Below are 17827 nucleotides of genomic sequence, written 5' to 3' on the forward strand. Positions count from 1 at the left end.
TGTTTAGATGGCTCCCACATGCCAGCAGACGGAGAACAAACCCTAAACACCCCAGTGAAGGAGAGGAAAACAAACCTCACTGTCGCTCTAGACTTCCTCCACAATAATGTCATGGAATTTGGACGGGCGCAGGCTCGTGAATGCGCCTAATCATCTCCATACCTTCCATGTCTAGGGAAATTGACACTATTTCCGTCTAGCCGAGGTGGCTTAACTCCAGAGGGGGAAGTAAAAACATGAGTTTGTGTGAGCGTGGAGGTGTGTTTAGGGTGGGGGTTTAAGGAAAAGCAGACAAACTTCCAGGAACTTTGCATCCTGACCTGTCTCCTTGTGGGTGTGTTTGTGTGTGTGAGGAGATAGATGTGTTTGTGTGTGTGAGGAGGGTTCACCCCCCCCCCCCCCCCCCCCCCCCCTGTGTTTTGGTCCAGTGTCAGTGGGAGCAACTAGGTGTTATCAGTGGCATGGCGGTGAAGCTGTGGTAAGAGTTTGACGTCAGGGACGCTAGAGGTCTGTGTAGAGGCAGGGTAAAACAGGGCATCAAGACGGTGGTGGGTGGGTGGTCAGAGTATTCAGCCAACTAGAATGTTGCAGAAAGCAATGTAAGGAATAGAGCTGGCATGATTCCCTAGTCTACGTGACAGACACTCGTGTCGGTCCTTCACAGCACTTTTCTACCGGAAAGTTAGGACCTCGGGAACTTCTACCCGGTTAGACAGGGGAAGAATGTTGTCCAACTATAGGTTTGTGTTTCCTGGAACCGTATCCATAAAGCATCTCAGAGCAGGAGTGCTGATCTAGGATCAGTTTTGCCTTTGAAATCATAACAAATAAGATTACACGGACACGGACGACTGAGGAGAGGAGACTGGTAAGCGTAGCAACATCCAACCAGAGGTAGCAATGGCGTTAGCAACAACTGTATTTTGACTGTGAAGAGACGTGCATGATCGGAAAGCCAAACAAGAGGCAGCCCAGTTAAGGGGTTTGGCAAGTCTCTCTCTTCTCTCCGATCTCTCCACTAGCTAGTCCAGCGAATTAACTCATGACTGCTACAGAGGGATGGAGAGAGTTGCGGAGATAGGGAGGGAGGGAGACATGTAGGAAGACAAATGGAATATATAGAGACAGAAGGGGAGAGGCAAGGGGTAGCTGGAGAGGGGATTTATAGATAGACGGAGAGAGGGAAATGAGGCAATCTAATTGCGGTGTCTCGCAGAGCCACTCGCCAAAGTGACTTGCTAATCTGTACATCTCATGTAGAGCACTTTCCCTGTAGACCAGAGTCCACTGCAGACTGTCTGGACAGTGGCCACATAGCAGTCTGGAATCACACCCAACCCATGTGGACTTAATAAGAGAGGGATGGGGAAAGAGGGAGGGACAGAGAGAGCGAGAAGAGGATGAGAGAGCAAAAAAGGAAGGATATAGAGATGGATGACTATGAAAGTGATGATGGAGAAATGGGCCACATATGAAAAGGAGAGCATTGGGACGGAGGGATCCGAGGAGCGAGAGAGACGGAAATGAGGGAGGACAAGAAGACTGACTAATGAGGTAGGAAAAGAGCTAGACTTAAACAGAAGGAGGGGGCAAGGGTATGGAGAGAGGGATGAAACGAGGGTGAAAGAGAAAGATTTTGAGTAGTACGGAAGGAGAAAGTATTGTAAGAGGTGAAAAGAAGAGAGCAAAAGGAAGGAGGGAGGGCGAGAGATCCCCCCCCCCTCCCCCTCGTAGGTCCGTCCTTTCTGTGAAAATCAACCTATTCCAGGAATGAGAGAGGGAGAGGAGCGCACAAACACTCAGCATGTCTGAGACTGCCCTCTGATGTCACCCAGAGAGAGAGAGAGAGAGAGAGAGAGAGCGAGAGAGAGGGGAGGGGACACAGCCGGAGAGCGAACCGAACACAGTGAGTGTGAGAAAACAGAGAGGTGGAGACTGAGAGCACTGTTCCGGTATCTGCTGTGGACTGAGGCTGTGTTTTACTGAGTGTGTTGTGTCAGCGGTGGAGAGTTGAGCTCTGGTTCAGTGAGGCTGCTCTAGCAGATCTCGTTAGCAACGCGCCATCCGGAAAGCACAACCGATGGGTGAGAGGAGCTCTGCGCTGTACAGTGTGTGCCCACGCCTGTGTGTCTATGTGTTTGTGTGCCTGTGTTTTCAAAAGTATGTCGTTTGGGGTTGTGTGTGTGATTGTGTTGTTATAGCGGAGTATAGTGTTGTTGTGTGTCCATTGCATTTTTGTGTGTGTGTGTGTGTGTGTGGGTGGACAGGCTGAGTAGACTCATGGTAGGGATGTCTTTTATCCCGTGCTCCGCTCTGCAGCCTTGAGCGCCTCACACTCACTGGAGCAGATACCTACTACTGCCCCGCTATGTGTCTCTCTGTCAGGGGGTGTGTGTTAGTGTGTCTGCGTGAAATAGAGAGTTTGTGTGTGTCTCTGTGTGTGTCTCACCGTATGTAGTTCATTGCTCCTTGGTATCTATTTGTGTTAGCGTAGCTTCTTAATATATTTGGCAATATGTGTGTCACATCATCTTGGAATTGTGACCGCATGGACTGGGATGTGTGTGGTGGATTTAGTCTTGGTGTGTCTCGTGTTTTAAGGAATGCTCCTGTGTGTGTGTGTGTGTGTGTGTGTGTGTGTGTGTGTGTGTGTGTGTGTGTGTGTGTGTGTGTGTGTGTGTGTGTGTGTGTGTGTGTGTGTGTGTGTGTGTGTGTGTGTGTGTGTGTGTGTGTGTGTGTGTGTGTGTGTGTGTGTGTGTCTGTCTGTCTGCCTCGACGTTCCACTTCACTGTGTCTGCCCTGCACCACATGGAGAGGAAGAAAGCGAGAGAGCGGAGCCTGGGAGTGAATGAAAGGGAGAGGGAGAGAGAGAGAGAGAGAGGAGCCGAACCAGTGTGTGAAACAACCATATGGAAAGAAACAAAATAGAGAGAGAGAAAAAAGACAGAGGGAAGGGACGAATAGATGTAGGCAAAGAAGGGGTGAAAGATGATATCGATATTGAACACTGCTCATCCCTTGGCATTGGGATGGAACAGTGTCGTCCGATGTTTTCAAAGCCTTATCTATTTTTGTCCTTTCACCTGTGTTGTTTCTTTGCTAGCCCTGTGTGTTTTACTATGTCCAGTCGACCCGTTGCAAACTGTGAAGACGAAACAGTCTGTTAGCTGACTGGCAGATGGGCTGGGGTTGAGTGTGTGGTTGAGTGACGTTTGGTGGAGTGCAGCGCTATCTGTCAAATAAGTGGCATAAGTACAGTGCTATGTGATATGGTACAATGACAGAGAGCCTTAGGACTGAGCCGGGCGTGTTTGACTGTGGATTTATCCACTGTGTGTGTGTAATCTCTGTAAGAGAGAGACAGATTGCTGTGTTTACATACCGTACATAAGAGGGATAGAGGTAGAGTTGGGCAGCAGAGGGAGGATAAGAAAAGTCAGAGGGGCTTAGAGAAGGGAAATGGATTGAGAGAGGAGGATTGAGAGGTGGGAGAGAGAGGGAGAGACCGAGAGAGTGAGAGAGAGAGAAGACAAGGACAAATATAACATGTATGCATGCAAAGGACGACTCTCAGCCCCCTACCCCTTTTCCAACCACGCGCTCGTTTTCCAACCACGTGCCACACCCCTGATTGGCTCGTCCACCCCCTCTAAAACACCTGTGTGAGTCATTGGCTCTGTGATACCATGTCAGGTTGATCCCTAATCCCTACTGTGGCTGGATACCAGACCAATAGCTGCTATAGTTTACCCTGATCTATAAATAAATCAGACTCTTCCATGATCTTTCTCATGATCCGAGAGGCCACTTGGAATAGGCACAGCTTGCCCTCTGTACTAGACCCTGCTGATCTAAGGTCAGTTTTTTGTCACTGTTTCTTAACATAGACTCCTAGCCTAGTCTGCTGTGATTCTTTCCTCTGTAGTACACCCTAAAGGACTTGCATGCACACATACAGTGCCTTCGGAAAGTATTCAGACAAACTTACTTTTTACAGATTTTGTTAAGTTACAGCCTTGTTCTAAAATGGATGAAAGCATTTTTCCCCCTCATCAATCTCCCCCAAATCAATCACCATAATAACAAAGCAAAAACAGGTTTTTAGAAATGTTGTTCATTTACAAAAAAACGGAAATATCCCGTTTACATAAGTATTCAGATCCTTTACTCAGTACTTTGTTGAAGCACCTTTGGCAGTGATTACAACCTCAAGTTTTCTTGGGTATGACGCTACAAGCTTGGCACACCAGTATTTGGGAAGTTTCTCCTATTCTTCTCTGCAGATTCTCTAAAGCTCTTTCAGGTTGCATGGGCAGTGTCGCTGCACTGCTATTTTCAGTTCTCTCCAGAGATGTTCGATCGGGTTCAAGTCTGGCCTCTGGCTGGGCCACTCAAAGATATTCAGAGACTTGTCCTGAAGCCACTCCTGCATTGTCTTGGCTGTGTGCTTAGGGTCGTTGTCCTGTTGGAAGGTGTACGTTCGCCCCAGTCTCAGGTCCTGAGCGCTCTGGAGCAGGTTTTGATCAAGGATCTCTCTACTTTGCTCCTTTCATCTTTTGCTCGATCCTGACTAGTCTTCCAGTCCCTGCCGCTGAAAAACATCCCCACAGCGTGATGCCACCATGCTTCACCGGAGGGATGGTGCCAGGTTTCCTCCAGTCGTGACGCTTGGCATTCAAGCCAAAGGGTTCAATCTTGGTTTCATCAGACCAGAGAATCTTGTTTCTCATGGTCAGTCTTTAGGTGCCTTTTGGCAAACTCCAAGTGGGCTGTCATGTGCCTTTTACTGAGGAGTGGCTTCTTTCTGGCCACTCTACCATAAAAAGCCTGATTGGCTTTTTTTCTGAGTGCTGCAGAGACGGTTGTCCTTCTGGAAGGTTCTCCCATCTCCACAGAGGAACCATCGGGTTCTCGGTGACGAAGGCCCTTCTCCCCCGATTGCTCAGTTTGGCCAGGCGGCCAGCTCTAAGAAGAGTCTTGCTGGTTCCAAACATATTCCATTTAAGAATAATGGAGGCCACTGTGTTCTTGGGGACCTTCAATGCTGTAGACATTTTTTGTACCCTTCCCCAGATCTGTGCCTCGACACAATCCTGTCTCTGAGCTCTACTGACAATTCCTTCGACCTCATGGCTTGGTTTTTGCTCTGACATGCACTGTCAATTGTGGGACCTTATGCAGACAGGTTTGTGCCTTTTCCAAATCATGTCCAATCAATTGAATTGACTACAGGTGGACTCCAAATCAAGTATTAGGAACATCTCAAGGATGATCAATGGAAACGGGATGCACCTGAGTTCAATTTCGAGTCTCATAGCAAACATTCTGAATGTAAATCATGTATTTATAAAAACCTGTTTCGTTTTCTGATTATAGTGTATTGTGTGTAGATTGATGAGGAAAACATTTAATTTAATCAACATTAGAATAAGGCTGTAATGTAACAAAATGTGGAACAAGTCAAGGGGTCTGACTACTTTCCCAAAGGCACTGCACACACACCTAGGCTGATGTTTTCAACTGTTCGTTGGTAGCTTCATGAAATGGGTTTCCATGGCCAAGCATCCGCACACAAGCCTAAGATCACCATGCTCAATGCCAAGCTTTGGCTGGAGGGGTGGTAAACTCACCGCCATTGGAATCTGGAGCAATGGTAACAACGTTCTCTGGAGTAATGAATCGCGCTTCACCATCTGGCAGCCAAATGGACCAATCTGGGTTTGGCGAATGCATAGTGCGAACTGTCATGTTTGGTGGAGGATGAAAAGTGGTCTGGGCTGTTTTTCATGGTTTGGGCTAAGCCCCTTAGTTCCAGTGAAGGGGAATATTAACATTACAGCATACAATGACATTCTAGATGATTCTGTGCTTCCAACTTTGTGGAAACAGTTTGGGGAATGCCCTTTCCTGTTTCAGCATGACAATGCTCCTGTACACAAAGTGAGGTCCATACAGAAGTGGTTTGTTGAGATCGGTGTGTAAGAACTTGACTTGCCTGGACAGAGCCCTGACCTCAACCCCATCGAACATCTTTGGGATGAATTGGAACGCCAACTGTGAGCAAAGCCTAATCGCCCAACATCAAAGCCTGACCTCACTAATGCTCTTGTGGATGAAAAGAAGAAGGTCCCTGCAGCAAACATCTAGTGAAAAGCCTTCCCAGAAGAGTGGAGGCTGTTAAAGCAGCAAAAGGGGGACCAACTCCATATTAAGGAATGAGATGTTTGGTCATGTAATGTACATTTTACATTCGTTTTGTAAGATGTTTTCAGCCTTCAGCTACCCTCCTCACTTCCCATCTATCTCTGAAGACTATCCAGTTTGGATTTCTAGTTGCCATATATTTTTAGAAATGCATTGGCCTTATTTTGGACAGATATTAGCAAGAGTGAAACCTCTCGCTTTGCCTCTTCCTCTATGGTTTACACACACACACACCAAGCCCCTCCCCCCCTCCTGTCTCTCACGCCAATACAGTTGAGAGATCACATTTTCCTCTCTGACAAGCGGTTTCAACTTGCTATTTGCATTTGAGGTTTGGTCCAACAAAATCAGAATCAGTCGTATGGACACAAACACATTGAGGCATTATTTTACTGTAATAGAGGAGGAGTGAACCTTTCCAACAATCCCCTTTTTATGTCTCAACTTATCAAAATTACACATAGAGCAGACACTACTAAAACGACACTATCAATGAACGTTGATTCTGGAAAATGAATGCTCAGTTTGTCACACGCGGCATTGGGGTACCACATACCGCTAGCAGCATTTTAGACAAAGACTGTTATACTAGCTGTCTAGTCTGTGTTCTGTAAATGTGCAATAAGCATAAAACAATTACATAAAGCAATTGCCAACTCGTTGTCATTCTGAAAAATAAGGTAGGCGGGTCATTCCTACTTTGCAGTGCCTTTTCTGCCCCCTTGAAATATAACTGCTTATTTAGTGCAGAATGTGAATTCCAAAAGGAGTTGTACGGAAGTTTACATACACTTAGGTTGGAGTCATTACAACTCATTTTTCAACCACTCCACAAATTTCTTGTTAAAACCTCTTAGGGAGGCTGCGAATTTTTGCAGCTTTTTGTTAAAAATCGCGCAAAATTTCAAAGTCCTGCTACTCATGCCAGGAATATAGTATATGCATATGATAAGTATGTGTGTATAGAAAACACTCTGAAGTCTCTAAAACTGGTTAAATTGTGTCTGTGGCTATAACAGAACGTGTTTAGGAGTAAAAATCCCTCGAAAAACTGTTCACCAAAAACCCCCCAAAAATATTAATCCGCCAGTCAATGTATTGTCTAAGCCGACAGACAAAAAACGAGGCATTCAGTACAATTCCTACAGCTTCCACACGATGTCGCCAGTACTGGCATTTTTTTCCTGCTTTATCGTTGGTTAGATGACGTAAGGGCACTTCCTTTCTTGGGGCTCGCCCCAGGATGTTGTGAAATTGAAAACATGGACGATGATTTCAAGACTTGCTGCTATCGAATACAGATCGCCCCGTGATCAATTTTATAGATTATTAACGTTTATTAATACCTAAAGTTGGTATAGAAAAGTAGTTTGAAGTGATTTGTAAAAGTTTATAGGCAACTTTTGTAATTTTAAAAAGTGACGTTGCGTCTTGTAAAAGGGAATATTCCTGGCTCAGACCGGTCTTCAGAAAACAAAATTTTGGCTATACAATGACGGATTTAATCGGGAAAAAGACCCAATTGTGATGTTTATGAGATATATAGAAGTGCCAAGAAAGAAGCTCGTCAAAGGTAATGAATGTTTTATATTTTATTTCTGCGTTTTGGGTAGCGCCGGCTACCGCAAAATCTGTTGTTTATAGGTGAAGGTCTGGTATTCTGGGGGGTGCATGCTATCAGATAATAGCTTCTCATGCTTTCGCCGAAAAGCATTTTACAAATCTGACTTGGTGGCTAGATTCACAACGAGTGTAGCTTTAATTCAGTACCTTGCGTGTTTTAATGAAAGTTTGATTTTTATCGAAAACTATAAGTGGCGCTCTGAAATTTCCGCTGATTTGGTTCCGCCAGCGGAACCAAATCCCTAAGATTAACAAACTATAGTTTTGGCAAGTCGGTTAGGACATCTACTTTGTGCATGACACATGTAGTTTTTCCAACAATTGTTTACAGACTGTATCACAATTCCAGTGGATCAGAAGTTTACATACACTAAGTTGACTGTGCCTTTAAACAGCTTGGAAAAGTCCGGAAAATGATGTCATGGATTTAGAAGCTTCTGATAGGCTAATTGACATAATTTGAGTCAATAGGAGGTCTACCTGTGGATGTATTTCAAGGCCAACCTTCAAACTCAGTGCCTCTTTGCTTGACCTCATGGGTAAATCAAAATAAATCAGCCCAGACCTCATAAAGACATTTTGTAGACCTTCACAAGTCTGGTTCATCCTTGGGAGCAATTTTCAAATTCCTGAAGGTAACACATTCATCTGTACAAACAATAGTATGCAAGTATAAACACATGGGACCACGCAGCTGTCATATCGCTCAGGAAGGAGACGCGTTCTGTCTCCTAGAGATGAACGTACTTTGGTGCGAAAATTGCGACTCAATCCCAGAACAACAGCAAAGGACCTTGTGAAGATGCTGGAGGAAACAGATGCAAAAGTATCTATATCCACAGTTAAATCGAGTCATATGTCGACATAACCTGAAAGGCCACTCAGAAAGGAAGAAGCCAATGCTCCAAAACCGCCATTAAAAAGTCAGACTACGGTTTGCAACTGCACATGGGGACAAAGATCGTACTTTTTGGAGAAATGTCCTCTGGTCTGATGAAACAAAAATAGAACTATTTAGCAATAATGACCATCGTTATGTTTGGAGGAAAAAGGGGGAAGCGTGCAAGCCGAAGAACACCATCCCAACCGTGAAGCATGGGGGTGGCAGCATCATGTTGTGGGGGTGCTTTGCTGCAGGAGGGACTGGTTCACTTCACAAAATAGATGGCATGAGGCAGGACAATTAGGTGGATATATATATTTTTTTAAATTAAAATTTTACCTTTATTTAACCAGTCAAGTCAGTTAAGAACATATTCTTATTTTCAATGACGGCCTGGGAACAGTGGGTTAACTGCCTGTTCAGGGGCAGAACGACAGATTTGTACCTTGTCAGCTCGGGGGTTTGAACTCGCAACCTTCCGGTTACTAGTCCAACGCTCTAACCACTAGGCCACTAGGCTACGAAGCAACATCTCAAGACATCAGTCAGGAAGTTAAAGCTTGATTACAAATGGGTCTTCATAATGAACATTGACCCCAAGCATGGTTCCAAAGTTGTGGCAAAATGGCTTAAAGACAACAAAGTCAATGTATTGGAGTGGCCATCACAAAGCCCTGACCTCAATTCTATAGAACATTTGTGGGCATAACTGAGAAAGCGTGTGCAAGCAAGGAGGCCTACAAACCTGACTCAGTTACAACAGCTCTGTCAGGAGGAATGGGCCAAAATTCACCCAAGACCGTGTTGCTTTTAAACTCAGTTTTTCACAATTTCCTGTTTTTCTATGTTTCATGTTGTTAGTCTGTATGTCCCACTCATAAATGTCCACCCTGTTAGGCTAAATTATAGAGAAAATTAGCCACATTTCAAAATGTTAAAATGTGTTTGAGAGAGAAGTTAAAATCCTGTTCAAGTGTTCGCCATTATGCTAGCTCATTCTTGCTCGCTCACAGAGCTATGGCTATGGCACAGAGCTAAATTGGACTCCAAATTTCTACCCTGTTAGGATTATGCACCTAACAGGTTGTAACATTCCTGAATGTATCAAACCCTTGGATATCTGCCACAAACCATAGCATCATAAATCATGAATCAGCGATATTCAAATTGGCTTAATTATTTATTTACTAACTAATCAATGACAGAATTATATAAACACACACACAATGGTTATACCTTGGTTACTGACATGATACACTGAAATGTCCCTGGTGGGCTAAGCAGATATGACGGCTTGATAGCCAAAGGGAAGGGGTGGGGCCAGCCCAAGAGCGGGAAACTGAGTGGACCCCCGTACATACAGTCGATAGCTGTATGTACTTTGAACATGAACAACCGCTCACTCTAAAATAAATTGCAATTTACATATTAACGAGTGTATGCTTTTGGTTGTCCCTCCCTGCGATCGCCAGTCCGTCTGCTGGATAGATTGTCAACAGAAAGTCTGTGGTTTGTCCACCAGTGATCTAAGTCTTTCGTAGTTGTAGCTTGTTATAATGGATACATCAGGTTGCATTTACCAGACTAAAGTACTTAAACAGCTGCAGCCTGAAAAATTGTTCTTTAGTTTATAGATTTCTTAGCCATTTCAACGTGGGAAGGATCTCCACATTCTCTGGTCTTGTCCATGGGACGACTTGCCAACCATTTCAACGTTCAATGTACCTTCCATGTTTTCTGGTCTTGTCCTTTGGTAAAGTTGCCAACCATTTCAACATGTACCCAACCGCTTCCGTGTTTTCTGGTCTAATGTAAATTTAGTTGGGAAGTGGGTTTTATGCTTTAGTAGAAAAGGGGACGTTCCATGACGCCGTGTAATGTCTATGCTCACGGGGGCGAGGCCACTGACTGATCATAAGTTACTATGAAGAACAATGATCATTTAGAAGACTAAGATCACGTTGTTATCTTTCCAAAAGTATTCTTATGCTTAATCATTTATTTTAAATAACATGCAGATGCAAACCCCATAATTGAGAAGTGTATGCAAACAAATAAACAGTAATGTGTGTCTCCTGTCCTTCACCAAATGAAACAAACTTGACATGACTGTTCCTTAAGTGTTCACGGACCACTCCAACTGCTTGGAGTACAGAAGTACTGTTCATTTATTCAACCTTTTGATGTCCAAGTGTCTCTCTGTGTTCCACAGTCAAATTCCAATCTCAAATACTAGAGCCCAGAAGCAGAGTATTTTATGACCGCCATAAAGCAGCCCCCTCCACCTATGCGGGAGAGAGAGGGTGCTGTGGAGCGGACCCACTGTAACCTGATCCTTCAGATCTTCACAGGAGAGTTATGACACTTGTTAGCTAGCAAATAGATCCACGTTGGCTAACCTTGAAATATAAAGATTAGCTGGCTAATCACTAGCATGTGGGCTTGAGAGATTGTTGATAAGACCCGTGTTCATTGTAGTCATTATTAGTAAATGTGCATTATGCATGGTTCTAGTTAAATGTGTAACAAAAAAAAGGGCATGTTCATAGACAGACATGAAAGACAGATTAGTGATTATTGCAAAAAAAAGCAGGTTAAACTCTTTTGATAAAATAATACAATTATTAGTGGGTCTTGTGGTTGTGGAAGGCACATATTTAACCTACGTATAACTCCACAACCCTGAATTCATTAGATTATTGCTGACTGTTTGAAATGCAATATATTTGACCTTTAATTGTACAACCAATGCTTATTAGAGAAAACATGTCAAAATAAATTGAGATACACGGTACCAGTCAAAAGTTTGGACACACCTACTCATTCAAGGGTTTTTCTTATTTGTTCTATTTGTTCTATGTTATACATTGTAGAATAATAGTGAATAACCCCCCCAAAAAAGTGTTAAACAAACACAATCATATTTTAGATTTTAGATAGCCACCCTTTGCCTTGATGACAGGTTTGCACACTCTTCGCAATCTCTCAACCAGCTTCATGATGTAGTCACCTGGAATGTATTTCAATTAACAGTTGTGCCTGGTTAAAAGTTCATTTGTGGAACACAACTGATTGGCTCAAACGCATTAAGATGGAAAGTAATTCCACAAATTAACTTTTAACAAGGCACACCTGCTAATTGAAATGCATTACAGGTGACTACCTCATGAAGCTGGTTGAGAGAATGGCAAGAGTGTGCAAAGCTGTCATCAAGGCAAAGGGTGGCTACTTTAAAGAATATGTGTGTTGTGAAACGCCCATAAGTTTGAAAAAAAATGAGATATGATTTTTAGGCCATTTCGCCCAGCCCTAGTCCAAACGCTGCTTGTCCTGCCTATCTAGGAAGGAGGCTGGTATGTGTGCGATTTGGGTATGTATGTTTTGTGTGTGAGACTGAAGGAGCAGCTTGGAGTGTCTGTGTGAGTGTTTAATGAAGTGACGGTGTGTGTGTGTATACATTTGGAGATTAGTGTGAGTGTGCACATATATTGGTGTGTGTATGTCTGTGTGTGCGGATGCATGCCTGCGTGTTCGGGGAAAGCAGTATGGAAGGAATGCACTCATACTCCGCTTCCATCTTTCCAGTTCTTTTATGCCAATTCTACGAAAGCAAAAAAGGTTACTAGAAAACGACACCACTCCGCACTATCAATACGCGGCCCCGTTAGCTAGCTAGCTTGCTTCGCTAACCAAATCCCAAAGACTCTTGCTAGCCTGTATGAATCAAATCAAATTGTATTTGTCACATGCGCCGAATACAACAGACCTTACAGTGAAATTCTTAGTTACAATCCCTTAACCAACAATGCAGTCAAGAAAAATACCTCAAACAAAAATAAATAATAGTAACAAATAATGAAAGAGCAGCAGTAAAAAAAATGTGCAGGGGCACCGGTTAGTCGAGGGTAATTGAGGTAATATGTACATGTAGGTAGAGTTATGGCACTCTTTGGTATGCAGTTGTCGGGTTAGCCCCTGAGTGCCCCGGTTGTTTAGCAGTGATTACACTGGCTCTCTCTGCGGCTCTCGCTGGCCCTTACAGCGGGAGGATGAGTGGCTGTAATTGGGTATTCATTCCCCTGGTCCCATGGCATTAGCACCGCCAGCCATTGATTGCCGTGGCGCTCCTCTACTGCACTTGTATTAATGGGGTGAGTTTGTTCTGGAGCCAGCCGGCCAACCACTGCCAGTCGTAACACGGACACTCGTCTCCCAACAGAACGGCTGTATCTGTCTGCTTTACTTTGCTTTATGGGTTGGAATAGAGAGGGAGTTGTGTGTGTGTGTGTGTGTGTGTGTGTGTGTGTGTGTGTGTGTGTGTGTGTGTGTGTGTGTGTGTGTGTGTGTGTGTGTGTGTGTGTGTGTGTGTGTGTGTGTGTGTGTGTGTGTGTGTGTGTGTGTGTGTGTGTGTGTGTGTGTGTGTGTGTGTGAGGACGTCTGTGTGTGAGTGCATGTAGATCCTGGCCTGGAAACTGCAGGCCACACAAGTTGGAAGAAGTGATGGAGCGCGTGGCCCCTGGGAACGGGTGGAGTGTTTCGTCGGGGGGCGACCCCTTCTTTGACGGGCAGCGTAGAGCAGGCGTTCCGGAGGTGAAAGGACACCTCTCTCTCCAACAGATCTGTGGCTGCAGACTTCGGAGTTCTTAGAGGCCATGAGCTACCCCTATGAGCACAAGACTTTGAAAAGATGAGCACTAGCCCTGTGAGCAGTTGAAAATATGTATTGGGTTTAAAAGACATCGAAATGATGTATTGTGTGTATGTGACCAATAGCATTTGATTTGATTTGATCAACTCTTCGATGCCATCCCCTGCCGTTGTTCCCTTGAGACTCCCACAACAACAGCTCCCCGGATGTCCAGTGTGGCAGCCCACTCCAAAGTCTGTATGTGTGTCTTTCGGTTGGGTTAAAAGCGGAAGTAAAATTTTGGTTGCAATTGACCAATAAAGTGATCTTTATCTTCATGGAAAGTATAGTCGTAGTCGTCCTGCAGAAACCAAACAAGTCAATGTTGTTTCCCCAGATGTGGGTTTTGGCTTTTCGGGTGTCTGTGTGATTGTGTGTGACTTCATCCCAGGTGTGATGCCCGAGGGGAACTGCAGGTGTCAGAACAATCTGACAGCTTTGATTGACTCTTCTGCAATGTGACACTTGTGAAACAGGCACTGATGTGCGGAGCCACTGGAGACTGGGGTTCAATCCCCCGTGTCCAACATTCCTACTGAGACCGGGTTTCCTACTGTTCTCCCACTTGCCAACTTTCTAAATAAAGTGTAAATAAACTAGGGTACCAGTGAGGATATCCCGCGGTGGAACATTTTTGTACAGCTGTTGATAAGTTATTGATAATAATTAGCCACATTTTGTTTTCACGTCATTGAATTAAGATATAACAGAGGATTAAGGCTACATTCAATAAAATGTGTCAATAATCCTTTCTTACGGTTGGTGTATTTACGGATTTGCCCAAAGTTTTCTTTCCGGGCAGAGTTGTTTGTTGTTATATCATATGTTGAGCCTTAATCAGTTCAATTGGACATTGAATCCTGGTTCTTGCTGTCGGAAAGTTTATTGTGATGAGATCTCGGAAATGCACTGTGTAACATACCAGTTAATGTCTCCTTATGTTACAGCGTGGAAACAGTTTTCATGGCCACACAAATTAAAACTAATGTATGTGAGTGCAAAATCGAATGCTTCTAACCGGAACTTGATACTTACAACCAAAATAAATACTGTCATGTTATAATGTTATGTAATTCTTCAATAGTTATGCATCATACAGGTTGGATCCGCATTTGCTGTCCAGCTGTTTAATTACGTTGTGATGGTCATGTGACAAACAGCTGTGATACAGCACACAATGCAACAACAGCCAAAGTGCTAGAAAACCAGTGTTCAAGAGGAATGTCCAGAATATTATCTTGTCTCATTCGTTACTCCAGTGAAGACAGTTGTGCCGTGGTCCATTTTGGATCTAATATCCAGTGATGTGTGGTGAGGTCAGTGGCTGGGCTGGAACTGGCTATTATATCAAAGCCAGATTTGCTCACAAATGAACCTCGATGAAGCCCAAGTTCGCCATACAACAGATAGGCCAATAAACTGAAATTGACAAACGATTTTCACCAAATGTAGCCAAGATACACAAGCGATAGCCTCCGACGGCGGCATATTTCATAAATCATATCATCATCTTCCAAAATGACACACTGCTCCACTCAGCTCAGCCATAGACTGATGTAGACATCCACAGTTACAACCAATTGGTGGCAATAACATGGCCACGTTTGAATACTTCTGAATACGTTCTGAATACTTTGCAACGCAAACCCACTGTCATGCAGGTGAAAGAGGACCCAAAAGCGACTTGGCGAAAACAGAGTCTTTAATCCAGTAAAGTAAATACAAACAAAAAAACACAACTTTCACTCGAAATGACGAGGACAAACTGGAGACTCGATCTTGAACAGCAGGTGAACAGCAGGTTGCCTCGGGAAGGCACTTGAACCAGACAGACTCAGACACCTGCTCACCACGCAGCATCTGAGGAAAACACGACACGACAGGGCGATACACAAACACAGCACGGTGAATTCTAGACAAGGAACCGACAGGACAGGAACGGAACACAAAGGAAGAAATAGGGACTCTAATCAGGGGAAAGGATCGGGAACAGGTGTGGGAAGACTAAATGATTGATTAGGGGAATAGGAACAGCTGGGAGCAGGAACGGAACGATAGAGAGAAGAGAGAGCGAGAGAGTGAGAGAGGGAGGGGAGAGAGAGGGATAGAAAGAGGGAAAGAACCTAATAAGACCAGCAGAGGGAAACGAATAGAATGGGAAGCACAGGGACAAGACAAGATAATAAATGACAAAACATGACAGTACCCCCCACTCACCGAGCGCCTCCTGGCGCACTCGAGGAGGAATCCTGGCGGCAACGGAGGAAATCATCAATGAGTGAACGGTCCAGCACGTCCCGAGACGGAACCCAACTCCTCTCCTCAGGACCGTAACCCTCCCAATCCACTAAGTATTGGTGACCCCGTCCCCGAGAACGCATGTCCATGATCTTATGTACCTTGTAAATAGGTGCGCTCTCGACAAGGACGGGAGGGGGAGGGAAGACGAACGGGGGTGCGAAGAAAGGGCTTAACACAGGAGACATGGAAGACAGGATGGACGCGACGAAGATGTCGCGGAAGAAGCAGTCGCACAGCGACAGGATTGACGACCTGGGAGACACGGAACGGACCAATGAACCGCGGAGTCAACTTACGAGAAGCTGTCGTAAGAGGAAGGTTGCGAGTGGAAAGCCACACTCTCTGGCCGCAACAATACCTTGGACTCTTAATCCTGCGTTTATTGGCGGCTCTCACAGTCTGTGCCCTGTAACGGCAAAGTGCAGACCTCACCCTCCTCCAGGTGCGCTCACAACGTTGGACAAACGCTTGAGCGGAGGGAACGCTGGACTCGGCAAGCTGGGATGAGAACAGAGGAGGCTGGTAACCCAGACTACTCTGAAACGGAGATAACCCGGTAGCAGACGAAGGAAGCGAATTGTGAGCGTATTCTGCCCAGGGGAGCTGTTCTGCCCAAGACGCAGGGTTTCTGAAAGAAAGGCTGCGTAGTATGCGACCAATCGTCTGATTGGCCCTCTCTGCTTGACCGTTAGACTGGGGATGAAACCCGGAAGAGAGACTGACGGACGCACCAATCAAACGACAGAACTCCCTCCAAAACTGTGACGTGAATTGCGGGCCTCTGTCTGAAACGGCGTCTAACGGGAGGCCATGAATTCTGAATACATTCTCGATAATGATTTGTGCCGTCTCCTTAGCGGAAGGAAGCTTAGCGAGGGGAATGAAATGTGCCGCCTTAGAGAACCTATCGACAACCGTAAGAATCACAGTCTTCCCCGCAGACAAAGGCAGACCGGTAATGAAGTCTAGGGCGATGTGAGACCATGGTCGAGAAGGAATGGGAGCGGTCTGAGACGACCGGCAGGAGGAGAGTTACCCGACTTAGTCTGCGCGCAGTCTGAACAAGCAGCCACGAAACGGCGCGTGTCACGCTCCTGAGTCGGCCACCAAAAGCGCTGGCGAATAGACGCAAGAGTGCCTCGAACACCGGGATGACCAGCTAACTTGGCAGAGTGAGCCCACTGAAGAACAGCCAGACGAGTGGAAACAGGAACGAAAAGGAGGTTACTAGGACAAGCGCGCGGCGACGCAGTGTGCGTGAGTGCTTGCTTAACCTGTCTTTCAATTCCCCAGACTGTTAACCCGACAACACGCCCATAAGGAAGAATCCCCTCGGGATCAGTAGAAGCCACAGAAGAACTAAACAGACGGGATAAGGCATCAGGCTTGGTGTTCTTGCTACCCGGACGGTAAGAAATCACAAACTCGAAACGAGCGAAAAACAACGCCCAACGAGCTTGACGGGCATTAAGTCGTTTGGCAGAACGGATGTACTCAAGGTTCTTATGGTCTGTCCAAACGACAAAAGGAACGGTCGCCCCCTCCAACCACTGTCGCCATTCGCCTAGGGCTAAGCGGATGGCGAGCAGTTCACGGTTACCCACATCATAGTTGCGCTCAGATGGCGACAGGCGATGAGAAAAATAAGCGCAAGGATGAACCTTATCGTCAGACTGGAAGCGCTGGGATAGAATGGCTCCCACGCCTACCTCTGAAGCGCCAACCTCGACAATGAATTGTCTAGTGACGTCAGGAGTAACGAGGATAGGAGCGGACGTAAAACGTTCTTTTAGAAGATCAAAAGCTCCCTGGGCGGAACCGGACCACTTGAAACACGTCTTGACAGAAGTAAGAGCTGTGAGAGGGGCAGCAACTTGACCGAAATTACGAATGAAACGCCGATAGAAATTAGCGAAACCTAAAAAGCGCTGCAACTCGACACGTGACCTTGGAACGGGCCAATCACTGACAGCTTGGACCTTAGCGGAATCCATCTGAATGCCTTCAGCGGAAATAACGGAACCGAGAAAAGTAACGGAGGAGACATGAAAAGAGCACTTCTCAGACTTTACGTAGAGACAATTCTCTAAAAGGCGCTGTAGAACACGTCGAACGTGCTGAACATGAAT

The 17827-nt window shown here is 45.3% G+C and overlaps 1 protein-coding gene across 2 annotated transcripts in view; it reads left to right on the top strand.

Moving 5' to 3' along the window:
• Nucleotides 1-1871: 1871 nt before the first annotated feature.
• Nucleotides 1872-17827, top strand: part of LOC124043774 (histone deacetylase 4-like) — a 129031-nt gene continuing 113075 nt past the window's right edge. For both annotated transcript variants that reach the window (XM_046362715.1, XM_046362716.1), the window contains exon 1: nucleotides 1872-2084. In XM_046362715.1, the coding sequence (XP_046218671.1) occupies nucleotides 2081-2084 (4 nt within the window). In that variant the 5' untranslated portion in view covers nucleotides 1872-2080. The remainder of the gene's footprint in view (nucleotides 2085-17827) is intronic.

The sequence above is a fragment of the Oncorhynchus gorbuscha genome, linkage group LG09, assembly GCF_021184085.1.
Source record: "Oncorhynchus gorbuscha isolate QuinsamMale2020 ecotype Even-year linkage group LG09, OgorEven_v1.0, whole genome shotgun sequence".
Taxonomy (NCBI): domain Eukaryota; kingdom Metazoa; phylum Chordata; class Actinopteri; order Salmoniformes; family Salmonidae; genus Oncorhynchus; species Oncorhynchus gorbuscha.